Source organism: Ochotona princeps, chromosome 20 (assembly GCF_030435755.1).
Source record: "Ochotona princeps isolate mOchPri1 chromosome 20, mOchPri1.hap1, whole genome shotgun sequence".
Lineage (NCBI taxonomy): Eukaryota > Metazoa > Chordata > Mammalia > Lagomorpha > Ochotonidae > Ochotona > Ochotona princeps.
The window spans coordinates 33,048,823-33,062,908 of record NC_080851.1 but is presented as its reverse complement, the minus strand read 5'-3'; the positions used below and the strand labels follow the sequence as shown (position 1 = coordinate 33,062,908).

The 14,086-nt window shown below is 40.0% G+C and overlaps 1 protein-coding gene across 8 annotated transcripts in view; it reads left to right on the top strand.

Moving 5' to 3' along the window:
• Positions 1–14,086, top strand: part of HDAC9 (histone deacetylase 9) — an 834,677-nt gene that overhangs the window by 686,139 nt on the left and 134,452 nt on the right. For all 8 annotated transcript variants that reach the window (XM_058677966.1, XM_058677969.1, XM_058677964.1 and 5 more), the window contains 4 exons: positions 1,697–1,752; positions 1,988–2,075; positions 8,950–9,069; positions 9,383–9,480. In XM_058677966.1, the coding sequence (XP_058533949.1) occupies positions 1,697–1,752; positions 1,988–2,075; positions 8,950–9,069; positions 9,383–9,480 (362 nt within the window). The remainder of the gene's footprint in view (positions 1–1,696; positions 1,753–1,987; positions 2,076–8,949; positions 9,070–9,382; positions 9,481–14,086) is intronic.

Sequence of the window (14,086 nt, the reverse complement as noted above, 5' to 3'; positions counted from 1 at the left end):
CCCTCTATAACTCTGATTTTCCAAGTAAAATAAATCAATCTTTAAAAAAAAAGAAATATGCATTTACTTATACCAAATTTACTTACACCAATGTTTAGCTCATTTTTTCCCTAAGTTAATAAATTTGTACTTTAGAGGCAGAGAAACAGAGAAACAAAGAGAGCTCTCGTCCTTGACCTGCGTTGGCACAGCTGGGCTAGGACCAAAACTGGCAGCTGGAAACTCAGACTAGGTTTCCCGTATGGGTGGCAAGGTCCAGTGATTCAAGCATCAGCTCTTATCAGGAAACTGGAGTCAAGGAGCCAGATCCAACAGCCACTCCCAGGTGCTGCATTTAGGAAGTTGGCTGTCCACTGAGGAGCTCTCTGACCTTTGGCAAACTTGTAGGAATTAATATTCAGAATTACCTCCCAACCTGCTTGCATGATGAGGCAATTAATTCATCATGGGAGCAATGCTAGTATGACTTAATTGTCTGGTAAGTTCCTAACTCTTGAGATGAAATTTTATTGGAGATGAAATTTTCAGTAAGTGCAAGTAATTTAGAGGGACAAATTCAAACTACCAAAACTTCTACTATGCTTTTTGAGATTTTCATTATATGTAGTAACTAAAATATATAGCAAATTAACGTATCCAGTGTTAACTACTGTGATGTTTTGGAAAAGATAAATCTATGTGTGTTTAAAGACCTAGGAAATAGATCAGTTTTATCTATGCCTTTTTGCTTACATTGAAAGATTTGGAGGAGAAACAAACAAATCAAAAAATGTCTGGGCTGCATTGCAATAATTTCAGAACCTTCAGCATTAAAGAAACATTCTCTTTTGAGCATGTTATTTGAATCATAGTTAAGTGAAAGTTGGTGTGGACCAGGTGACAAATGATCATTTCTCACATCAGACAATTCAACTTTGCTGAGCGTGCTTGCTTTGGAAGGATTTATAGCACTCGGCCTTGGTGCTGGAGTTACTTCAGCTTTCCACGATGCATTCCAAGTAACCGGGAGGTTAAGGCATTCCTTGATCATGGATAGATCCGTTGTTACTCAGCCCTGGAATTCCTTCTAGAATTCCAGGATGAGGACTAAAAATTGACTTACAGAATCCAATAAAGTTGCAGGTCTTGGCAGGCTTCCAAGACTGGAAGACATATGCTCTCCATTGTGTGCTTTTTCACCTTTGTGACTTTCTTTTTGGGTCTGTGTGAGCGTGTGTGTGTAAATTTATCATTGTGCTGACACAAGAGTGGAAATCACTGTTGAGGAGATCCAGCTAAGGAATTTTCACTGTGGATCTTTGCTAGGCTTTCTGAACTTTGACCAGAACCTGCACTAAGAGTGAATTTTTCCTCCCTTTGTAGGATGCTGATGTCATAAATTGAGAAGTTGTTCTTGAAAATGAATCATGCTAGTTATAGCAGCTGATGTGCCTGTTTGCCAGCTAGGTACAATTCCCCAGTCTCTGTTCATCCCCTGGCTCTGTGGGGCTTTCCTTTTTGAGACAGGATCTGGAAAAACGGGAAAATATTTATTGTGTTTGTTCCATCTATGGCATGCTATTGAGGGCAGGCAGACAAACTCAGAAGTGTCTAGAAGACTTGGGTATTGTTTGTGTACACCTGATGCCCCGTCGAGCGTAAGAAGGCAAGCAGTCCCCCTGAATCTGATCAGGGAAACCCTGTATTGTTCTTACAGAATGGCTTTGCTGTTGTGAGGCCCCCAGGCCATCATGCTGAAGAATCCACGGCCATGTAAGTACCAGGGACTATTGCCCATCCACGGTTCCTGGCGGTCACCTGCCCTGTGCTTGTTTCCGAAGTCTCTAATTGTTAGCAGATGGACTGAAAAATCTTGCGAGGTACTCCCAGAAGCAGATTTATGGCTTCAGAGATCATATAGCATTTTTTTAAAAAATGCTCTGAACATTATTTATAATGGTTTTCCTGGATGATTTGCTTTTTTATTTCTCTGTTCTCTATTCCACAGGGGATTCTGCTTTTTTAATTCAGTTGCAATTACCGCCAAATACTTGAGAGACCAACTCAATATAAACAAGATATTGATTGTAGATCTGGTATGTATTGCTGACCAGAGCTGCCTTTTCAGTGACTTCAGATAAAAGGGAGTGAATGGATTTACATTTCTCCGTTAGGTTGTGTTGCATTTTAGCACTTGCAAACAACTCCAGGGTGTGTTTCCTTTGAATGTGGAAACTCATTAAATTCAAGATTGTAGTTCTGAAACCATAAACATTCACGTTTCACTTTCATGGTGTTAACTGCAATTTAATGAGAAGAAGGCGCAGATCAGGGCACCTTTTATGATCCTTAAATGAATTGATACTTCCACAGTTAAAATAACCCAACAGAACCTGAGTTTACTTTTCCCTGCAGAATAAAGACTTTAACTAGTCAGATGTGCTGGAAAGAATGCTGTTGCTTTGGTAACCAATTGGCCACTTCCCCTGGTTAGCAGTCACACTGCTTGTTGTGCAACAGTGGTGTTATTAAAGCAAGTCAGAGTGTCACTCTTTCTGAACACACCTCAGCTCTCAGATGCCAGTTCGGGATGACTCCCTGCAGGAACTCCGGGTGATTAAAAATCTGGGGCATCAGATTAGCCCTATGTTTTCACATAATGCATTCATACACAGTGGACTTATAATTTGCTTAACAAATGGCTTGTTTAAATACAGATGGCACTTGGCATGTTGTCTATGTACATTCATGAATAATGAACTGGAGATCTGCCCTAGACAAAAAGGACCAACCCAAGAAAAGACAAAAGAGAGCTGAACGGTGATTTATGAGGTCCGTTTGCAGTTTGCCTCCAGTTCATGAGGAGGTGTAATAGGTTGTCTGACAAAGCATAGACAGGAAATGAACCCTGGCATCCAAGCCGAACCTGCTACATCTGCACTTAATTAATTTTTGCAGGTGATAAAAGATTTAAAGGCAAAATATGTTAAAGGTTTTTTTGAAGTGCAAGGCTTAATAGTCTAAATCTTGCTCATATCTGCACTCATAATTAAATCTTATTGGAAGTCATGGCCTCACCCTCCAGCCCTCTGATTGGGCTAGGCAGGCACACCAATAGGTACAACAAGCTCCAAAAAAGACATGTGAAGAAACAGTTAGGTTAAAGTGAAGAAGAAAAGAATGGATAGCCATTTCTGGTTTCTGGAATGAATGTTTTTCGCATACTGTTTTGCAACCTTCCTACAAGCTTTTGGTGCAAGCAATACTGCAATTGAAATGTGCAATCATTTTTCAAGCATGATAAGCTTCAGGGAGGTCATAGTTCACCATTGGAGAAATGTGTTGAAGGCCGGCCTGGATATAGTACAGCAGCAAAATCTCAGAATTTTACAAAAATGAGACCATCAGTACTTTAACCAAATGCATAACCAATGATATTTTCAGTAGTTAATAATTATGGTTTTACGTGGTTTAAAAGACATACATTTTAAGAAAGAATTTAGTAGGCTCCTACTTCTATAAATTTTGTGTCTGAAAGATAACCCCCAAACTGGAATTAGCAGATGGTGGGGAAAATTTTCTTGAACCTTTTTGAATATGACAATATTGGAAACTGATTGGTCATCTGTTTGTCCTATTCTGTTTGAAAGATTACCTATTCATTCCTTTATTTACTCATTCATTTGAAAGTCAGTATAACAGAGAGACAGAGCTAGACAGAAAGAGAGGGAGAATTTTCATCCAACAGTTCATTCTGGAGACATCCACAATATCCAGGCCTGGGTCACACCAAAGGTAGGAGACAGGAACTCCGTTCTGATCTCCCACATGGGTGGCAGGTACGAAGTACAAGGGTCATGTGCCAGTGCCTCCCAGGTGCATTATCCATAAACTGAATTGGAAATGAGGTAGCCAGGACTTAAATTCACACTCTGATATAGAATGCTGCTGTCTTGAGTGGTAGCTTAACTTGCTGGACCACAATGCCTGCCTCTGTGCCTCCTGTTTATACTCATCTTATGGAAGAAACTCCTTTGTTACTTTATGATAGTTCTTTGAGGATAATCAATAGCCATTAAAATCCCCCTTTGAAGTCATATTTGTATATCCAAATACAGAATGAATGGTCAAATAAATCTGAAAGTTAAACTGTCCAGTTCATAATAGATGGATAATTGTTGCTTCACAAAATTCACATGGAACACTCCGCTTTTGTGCACTTACAGTGGGGAAAAAAACCCGCTGGAGACAATCTTATACAGTTTATAAAATGAGTGGCTTGGTAGCTCCAGGAGTTTCCTGTAAGATTACTGGCCTTTGATTATACATTTGCTCTATTATCCAATCACAAAGGGTACTGATTTCCCAACAGGCCATGGTAGATGAATAGTTTTTGTTTCAAATTCTCCTAATGTATGAAGTTCTGTCCAGAGGGTTGCCTCTGAGATCACCACCAACCCACAGATTCTTACTTCCAAGTCTTCCAAAATCTGCAGCTGCAGGGCTACTTGGAGGAAATTCACATCTCTTCCAGCTGCTGAGCAGGAAGTTTGAAAGTGCCGCGTGGTGCTGAGGTATGCCTTCTCCCTGGTTGACAGGTCAGTTCTGCAAGTTCCCTAAAGAGAAGAGCACAAAGCAAAGGCCCTTCCTCCCCACACGTCTGACGTCCTGCACACTCTTAGCTGCCAGACATTAGGGAGCGCCCCAATTTCTGGAACCAGCAGAAGGCAAACCTCCGTCATTGTATCACAATCAGTCTTGGCACTTTTGTATGTGTGGTAAACACCGAGCCAGAGTTCCAGTTCAACTCCTCCCTGCGGCCGTAGCCCCATGCAGAGGCACTGGGTGTCTTGGGCAGAAGCGATTCGGGTTGCTGTGGGGCAACTCATTCCTTCACAATCAGATTGGTGTGGAGAAGAAACAAACTAGCAGTTGTATTCAGGGCAGGAACCTGATTCTCGGAGGATCTGCCTGCTTGGCAGGTAGCTTTTAGGTGCTGTGACTTGTAGGAGACAATAGTATTAATTTATTTTCATTCAAAAGGCAGAAAGACAGAGGGAGATCTTCTATAGAGCAGCATTGGGGGCATATATTCCAAGAGCCATGTAGAGCCCACAAAATCCCTAGCTCTGATCCTGCCAGGAGAACTTTAGGCAGGATTTCAAGGTCAGCAAATTTAAGGCAAGCTCATTCTGTAAGCTGATAATTTCAGATGGCCTGTGAATGATGTTATGAACATCCAAGTGGTTTTTGCCTGGGGAAAAGTTCCTCACTCCTGGACAGATCCAACCTCTGAATCCCCACAAAAGTCTGGGTTGGGCCAGGCCAAAGGGAACAAAACAAAACCTTTAGAACTCTGTCCAGGGCTCTCACAAGGGTAACAGTGACCCAAGTACCTAAGCCAACACCTGCTTAATGCACACTACTCAGAGTGTGCATTAGCAGGGAGATGGACTTGCTAGTGGGGCTCAGGCTTAATCCAGGCACTCTGATAGGGCATCTCAGTGTCAAACACTCATCAAATTGACCTTGAGATTTTCTTTGTAAACAAGAAGATACTTTAAATGTGTTCAGATTTGGAGAAATTCTTTCGTTTCTGAAGTCCATTTAGTTCTTTGTAACAATAAATCTCTACACTGAATAATGATGTAATCACGATATCTGATGGACTATAGGAATATGATTTATTCAAACTGTTATGTCATGGTAATGACAATATTGAATGTAAGTCCTTGTGTTGAACCAATTTCTAGTATACACATATTAACCAGTAAGATTTCAAAATGATTGTGTTAGGATCTCTAAACATATCTTAAATGTGATGCGTATTTGCAGCTTCTAATTATCCAGTTGAATTCATTTCCATAACTTCTCAAAACAACCAATAATTCTCTTACCTTAGTTTTTGCTGTCTGAAGAAAAAAATATATAGATCACCATGAATTATCAATAGCTTTTATGTATTACAACAAGTAAAATAGAAAAATATACTCTGAAGACTATACAGTAAAGTATTGCTTCAAATAAAAGACACACGTGGATTGAAGCCTAATCTCTAAATACTGGATGAATGGGAATAGGTACGAACTCAGGTTTCCCCAAGCATTACAGTGGAACTATTTGTTTTAGTGAATACTGTCTGAGGAAAAAATATCTACAATCAATAGGCAAAACTCAAATTTTTTTTGTTCAGGGATTTATGAACTAGTAAGGATCCAACACATTATGGAAGAACAAATGCATGATTTTATATGTGAGACATACTGTTTCTTTTCTTTGACCTTCTGAACTAAATATGTATAATGCCCCCAGAGAAGCAAATGCAACAAGGCAATATTTTTCTACTTTTCAAATTTTGACAGCATTTATGCCTAGAGCAAACTTTTTCTCCCACTCCTAAAATTATTCATATACAGGGAAAATGGCATCAATCTTCAATGTTGTTTATCATGGTATTTTGTATGTCCATTTTCTAGGTATCTCATACACGAAAGACATTTCAGCTTTGTTTCATTTTTGTTTATATGGAGAAAAGTAGCTTTATTATCTACTCCTTCCTTTCCTTGAATATTCAAAAGAATGCAGGAATTTATATTTTCAATTGGATTTTTTTCCTGTGTGTATATCTCTAGAACAAATTTCTGGGATGATGCAGATGTGCCGAAATGTCATAATTCTGCTATTCATTGTGTGTGTGTGTGTGTGTGTGTGTGTGTGTGTGTGTGTGTGTGTGTGTTTACTATAAAAACTGAAACAGAGTTACTGCTTGTGGGCACTGTGCAGAGCCTGTATGGGGCAGTATTCCAGAACTCGCTGAGAGAAAGCACATCCCAGGGTAGTGTCCACTGAAGGACTTCTGGGCTGGTGCCTGGAGTGAAATCCACTTATAGAAACCTCAGTCAGCACAGGAATGGCCAACTCAACTTTTGGGCTTACCAAAAGAATCAGAGAGTTCACAAGTGTAGGTTTAAGTTAACAGAGTAAGAACTAAGAGCTTAGCCCTTAGAGTAAGAAATGAACTCAAGATCTTTCAACTTCTACCCTCGATGGTCTCTGAAACTTGATGAATTTGTTTTATAAATTAGGAAAAATACCACACACTCCCTACAAGCTTAGGAAAAATGAAAGTAAAAAATACTTTTTCTGATACAAATATGCTGAAATGCTTGAAGATTTTCAGAATAAATATTTTCAACAAAGTTTTTGAAAACAGTTCATATAATTATTAAATAAGCCATATGAAGTATTTAATGGACTGCCTAACTAAAATTGGATCAATCATTATGGAAAATAGTGTAATTCTTACTGATATGAAATAGAGGACAGTGGAAGTATGTAGTTAAAGTTATAAAAACTTTGTATGATATTTTTGTCTGAATATTTTAAAATTTGTTATTGATTGGACAGAGAGTTAGAACTTGAGACAGACACAGTGGCATGACTTCCAATTGCTTGTTTCTCTTTCCAAATGCCTACAACAGGTGGGGCTAGGGCAGGCTGGTGCTAGAAGCCTTCAGCTCAGTCTGGGCCTCCCCCACGGGTTACAGAAACCCAACTACTTGGATGATCACCTACTGCCTGCCAGGATGTTCATCAGTAGGGAACTGGAGGCAGAGCTGGTTCCTTGAACTCAGGTACTCCGACATGCAATGCAAGCATCCAAGCATCATATGAACAACTTCCAAATGCTCACACCTTAAGTCTTTTCTAAAAAAGACCAGAAATTATACAATGACAGGTGTGTCAGTAACACCCGACTGAGTAAAAACATGCTCGTCATTAATATCTAGCTCGTTTTATTTTGTTCAGTAGATATTAAGAAGCGTACTCATTGAGATCCTTACCATCTGATTTCTTTCAATGAACATATTTTAAAAAACAATAATTTTTCTTTTTTTCCCATTTCTTAGAACAATTCCACTATGTCTGTATCAGAAAACAACAAAAATCAAATAAGATTTAAATGATCATATACACATGCCCTAAGAATGTGTTATTTAAATGTTTAATGGTAGAGACTTAATTATTTTTTTTAAGTGGGAAGGAGGACAGGTAAAAGGAAGGGAAAAAAAATAGTAAACAAGGATACTGGGAGGCAAGCCATGATATAATATTAGATTTAGGAAAGTTGGACAAGAGTGTATAACGCCCACTGCTGTCTTTCTGCTTTGGCCCAAATGATTTAGGAGCTCATGAACTCAAGCTCCTATCTCTTCTACTCCTACTGTCATGAGTTTACCAAAATGAAGTATGAAGCCCTTTTTTTTTCATCTGGCATTCTTTTGAAGTGATTCCTAACTGCTGAGGGATTGCTAACGAACTGAAAGCTTCAAGAAAGCCAATTTATTCAGCTGGTTGCAAAACCTTTGACCTTCACGGTGTAACTTGGCAATCCAACACACACGTATGCTTAGCGTTCTGTCATGAATTGAGAAAATGCTGTGTAAGCCATGGGCCTTTTTGCAAAATGCTAGTTTGTAGTTTAAACATTAGTCTGTTCGCCGAGGCCAATGAGGCTAGTTAATTAAGCCTGAGAGGTTATGAACTGTTGGCAGTTAATAAGTCATAAAATTTCCTCATAAAGCAGGATGCGAGATTCCATCACTGAAGCTAAGAGTACACAGAGCCGGTGTATAAATATCTAATTGTACCGAAGCACTGGGCTTTCTCAACAACTGCTCATCTGGAGTCTCCAGGGCATGCTCGCTGTGGTTTCCTGATTTTTAGAAGCCAGTTTTAAAAATGAGTGCATTAAAGGGTAATTTGCCTGAAAGTTCAGGAAGTGCGGGGGGTGGGGAGGAGGTGTGGGGGTGTGGAAGCAGGCTGAATGGGAGAAAGAAAGAGAAGACAGTTGAGAAGACAGAAGGAGAGTGGCTGGGCTGGAAAGACAAGAACCCAGAAATCAGAGGAGATGCCTCTACGAAGAGTTAGTCATGGCCTTGTTGGTCATCTGTGTGTTTTTCCCTGTAGGATGTGCACCATGGAAACGGGACCCAGCAAGCCTTTTATGCTGACCCCAGCATCCTGTACATCTCACTCCATCGCTATGATGAAGGCAACTTCTTTCCTGGCAGCGGAGCCCCAGATGAGGTTCAGTTTATTTCTTTAGAGCCCCACTTTTATTTGTATCTCTCAGGTAATTGCAATGCATGATTACCCCTCATTTTCTTGTCCTTGGCTGGTGTTTTAAATTACACCAGATTACCAGATTGTCCCATAGGACCGGGAACCAGCACAGAACAAGTGCCTGACCCAGAGCACCGGCTGTCAAGAGAGGCTGAGCTGATCTGACACAGTGTTTGATGTTGATTTCAAGAGCTCCCATGTGTTTGTTTTCTTCTGCTTGAGCATGCTTCCCTTCGCCCTGCTCTCCACCCACAGTGGGGTATCTTTCTCTTCTCAGGTTGGAACTGGCCTTGGAGAAGGGTACACTATAAACATTGCCTGGACAGGTGGTCTGGATCCCCCCATGGGAGATGTTGAGTACCTCGAAGCATTCAGGTTCGTTCCACTTTCGCTCAGAATGGGGAAGATGAAACACTGAGTCTGTACAGAAACAACATCCAATGTGAAAGATCAATGTGAATTTTATAAGGTAAAATAGTGCAGCAAAGTCATGTAGGAAAAAAAAGATATTACTATGAAGGAATTCTGCTTGGAAAATTCTGAGGTGTGCTATCATAGACATTACGGGGTCTCATGCTCTGCAAAGTCCTGCCCCACCTGCTCAGCCTGGCTCAGCAGGCATTTCTCAAACTTCATTGCAGCATAGAATTCTTGTCTGTTTTCATTTTTTCAAGATTTATTTTATTTGTGTGAAATGCAACATGGCAGAGGCAGACAGAGAGAGAGAGAGAGAGAGAGAGAGAGAGAGAGAGAGAGAAAGAGAGAGAGAGTTTGGTATATTGGTTCACTCTCCAAATGGATGCCATGGCCAGAGCTGAGCCAGACCAAAGCCGGTAGCCTACAACTCCATCAGGGGGTCTCCCAAGTGGATGCAGGGGACCATGTACTTAAGCCATATTCTGCTACTTTCCCCAGGCACATTAGCAGGGACCTGGATCAGAAGTGGAGCAGTCAGGACTTGAACCAATGCACCCACACAAGATGCTGGTATCCCAGACATTGGTTTAACTTGCTATGCCACATGCCGTGGTACCATTTAGTATTTCCATTCTAAGATGTCTGTTCATTCTAACAACATTGTCACAGGCTGCCTTATTTAAGAATAGAGTAAATGACTTGTAGATGCTCACTCTCACATCCAAATATCACCTAATTAATATATGGTTTACACTCTGATTTATTTTTTCTAAAGAAAAATTTAGCAAATAATTTTATGTGTGGTGTTTGGCGTAATGGTTTAATTGCCAGTTGGGATGTATTCATGTTTCATATCAGAGCTACCTATCTGGCTTCCCATGCACGTACACTCCAGGAGGCAGCAAGTCATTGTTCAAGGTCATAGATGCTTCACTCATATGGCACCCCTGGGCTGAGTTTCATTCTCTGAACTTCAGCCTGACCATGGCCTGGATGTTGTGAGCATTTGGTTTTGTTTGTTTTTAAGCAATTTACTTATTTTTATTGGAAAGGCAAATTTCCATAGTGAAGGAGAGACAGAGAGAAGCATCTTCCATCCACTTCTGTTCACTCCCCAAGTGGCCACAATGGTCAGACTTGAGCAATCTGAAGTCAGGAGCCAGGAGCTTCTCCTGGGTCTCCCATGCAGGTTCCGGGTCCCAAAGCTTTAGGGTTTCCTCTACTGCTTTTCCAGGCCACAAGCAGGGAGCCTGAAGGGGAGTGGAGCAGCTGGGACATGAACCCATGCCCATATGGGATCCCAGTGCTTCAAGCGAGAGCATTAGCCATTTGAGCCATTGTACTGGGCTCTGTGATGAGCATTTGGGAAGTGAACCTGTGACTGAAGTATTGCTCTCTTTCTGCCTCTCAGATAAAATGAAAACAGAAATGGAATTAAAGGCTTTCACTTTTGAAGATGGAATTTATTTTTTATTTTATTATTAATATTTTAAAAAATTTTGTTCACTTTCTTTGAAATGTGATCTTATTGAGAGAGAAAGAGATGAAGCTTCCATCTGCCGGTTTGTGCCTTAAATGGTTACAATAGTCAGTGTTCGGTCAGGATGGAGCCAGAAGCCGAGAACTCCATTCAGATCTTCCACGAGAGTGGCAGGGGCCCAAGCCCTTGAGCTGTTTCATGCTGTTTTTCCGAATGCATTAGCAGGGATTTGAATTTGTTGTGGAACAGTCAGGAATCAAACCATTGCCAATGGTGGCTTTACCCACTGTTACTATGCTGGCCACATGGAGATGGAATTTTAAAATTGGATATTTTCTCTTTGTATTTTAAGAAACAAACACTTTTAGAAAGCTCTCTTGATGAAGGAGAGTGATCAGATTTTATCAATATTTGCTTCAATTGCAAGATGCTACGTGAACATGTTACTTGATATTGTAAAATGTCTCAGACACTTATCTTAGTTAAAAGCCAAAGAAAACAGCTGCATGAAAAGAATCATAGAGGTAGTAACAGTTTTGAATTTGAGTCTTTATAAGAAAAGTTATTTTCAAATAATTTCAAATATTTCAAAGAAAAAAGATCTTCAAAAATGTAGAGAAATAATGAAAATTTTCAATATGTGAAATTTTGGTGAATTTCTGCTTTCTGTATTTTATTTTGTCATTTGGAGATCACTTTTCATCAGAAACAGAGCCCAGGAAAAATAATAAAGAAGAATACTCATTTTTCTGAGACTGGCATGGTGCCATCCAGGCTAAGCCTTTGGTTGCAATAACTGGCATTGCATATGGGTGTAGGTTTTAGTCCTGGCTGTTCCACTTCTGATCCAGCTCCCTGCAAATGACCTGGGAAAGCAACAAAAGATGGTCCAAGGCCCTGGGCCCCGGCATGCGTGTGAGAAAGCTGGAAGAAGCTCCTGGTTCCCAGCTTTGGACTGGTCCAGCTCTAGCCATCGCAACTATTTGAGGTCTGAGCCATAAGAAGAAAGACCTGTCTCTCCCTCTCCGTCTCCCCCTCCGTCTCCCTCTCAACCCTGTGTAACTGCCTTTCAAGGAAAATAAATGATTTTAAAATTATAATTATTATTCAAAAACTGCATTTTAAATCAGGACTTATCCTGACTTGGTATTCAAGGTATGAAGGAAAATTCTACCCAAGTTTCAGCTGTGTATCCTGGGGAAAACTCACGCAGACATGCTTACAATATTTATAGAAAGTTACTGAAATTTATTTATTATAAAATTGAGTCATATAAAAAGATTTTACCTTTATTATTTTTTTGAATTGTCTGAAGAAACTACAGAGGTTTCAGGGTTTCGGGTTTTCTTTGCCTACATTTGCAACTTCACAAACATTGTTAGCCTTTTAAAGTAACTGTAATGAGATAATAATTTTAGTATTTTATCACAGTGAACAGACCGCTTAGAAAGTTAACCTGGTGCATGAAATTCTCAACATTACTACTGTGTGTTATCATAGTCAATATTTATCATGCAGAGTTTGTAGATGTGTAACTATGCTAATGATACAACAGCCTTGAGTCAGGTGCATCGAGGAAGATTTCTGTTCTAACATCACAAGGTGAGTAGAAGATGAGACTGTCTTTCACAGAACTGCCTCGAAGACAGCCATTCCCATTAAATAATGTGGACAGAGATGTGAAGGGGATGTTACTATTGTGTGACAGAAGCGGGGCCAGTGCTGCCGAAAGTGGGTCACTGTCACGAACGGCACCTTTCCTGCCTGAAGAGTGAATGCTGTATTAGCAAACTCTTGTACATTGTCTGTTATGGGCACCCTTAAATCGAGAAGTGCCGTTATTTGCTTATACAACAGTAATTTAGTTTTGTGGCTTTTAATGTTCTTAGTTATTTAGGAACCAAGCTCAAACTATAATACCCCTCGTAATTTTGAACTAGACCCTTGTTTGCTATTCAACGCTTCTTACTAGAAACAGTTTTTGATACTATGGATGAGTCAAGAAGGGAATCCTTTATGCAAAAAATACTTGCTGGAGATATAATCTGTGCCAGGCACTATGGCAAACGCTTAGAATTCAGCACTGTCTTGGCTCTCAGAATCTACATGGAAGTGATACTTACTGCGTTAGAGAATGGAGGCGCAGACATGGAGAGGGAAAGGGAGGAGTTCTTGCTGAGGTTTCAGGAAAGGCCTCATCAAGTGCTGTTCAAACTGTAATTTCAGGATGCTAATCATTTTCACAGTAAAGTGTGTGTGTTGAGGGGTGGTTCATAGTAGGACAAGCAACTAGACTGAAAAGTAGAGAGACTAGAAGGGTATTCCTTGGCTCAGAGAATGGTATTAGTGGAAGAAAATGGACAAAGCTTATAAAGCATTTGCAAGCAAGGAATTGTCCATCTTTATCTACCATCTATCATTGTGACTGCTTATGTATCTATTTACATACATACCCATCATCTATAAATATATATATGTAATTTATCTTCCATCTGTCCTAATCTGTCATCATAAATCATGTTTATCATCTATTTATATCTAATCTATTCCTCTGATTTTTCCCTTTCATTTGGTGGGAAAATGGATCAATCTTAAAGCCTTTAAAGACTAAATTTATCCACCTTGTGTGTATACATATGCATGTATGTATGCATGTGTGTATAAATGTGCATGTATGCATGGATGGACATATGTGTGGGTGTATGTAGGTACATGTGTGTATGCATGTATGTGTGTGTATTTGGTGTGTATGTATGTATATATGTATGTATCTATCTACTTATCATTTTTCCATCATCTGTCTAGCCCCTCTCCCTCTATGTGTATTTGTCATGTTTTGTATATTAGCGGATCCCCAAATAATTTTTGATGCAGTATTATTTTCATCCACTTATCCTTCTCCATGCAACCCTTGAGGTGAGGGTCTTCCTGCCACGAGTGTGTGGAAAGCCGCCCTCTCTATGGAGTTTGAATTGAAGTGGGTCTAAGATGCCTGCTTCTTTTCTAGCTGAAATATGCCTGCTCGTGTGGCTCCTGTTATGTGCTTTCTCTATCACAGAAAGAAGTGTAATAAATCTGCACATT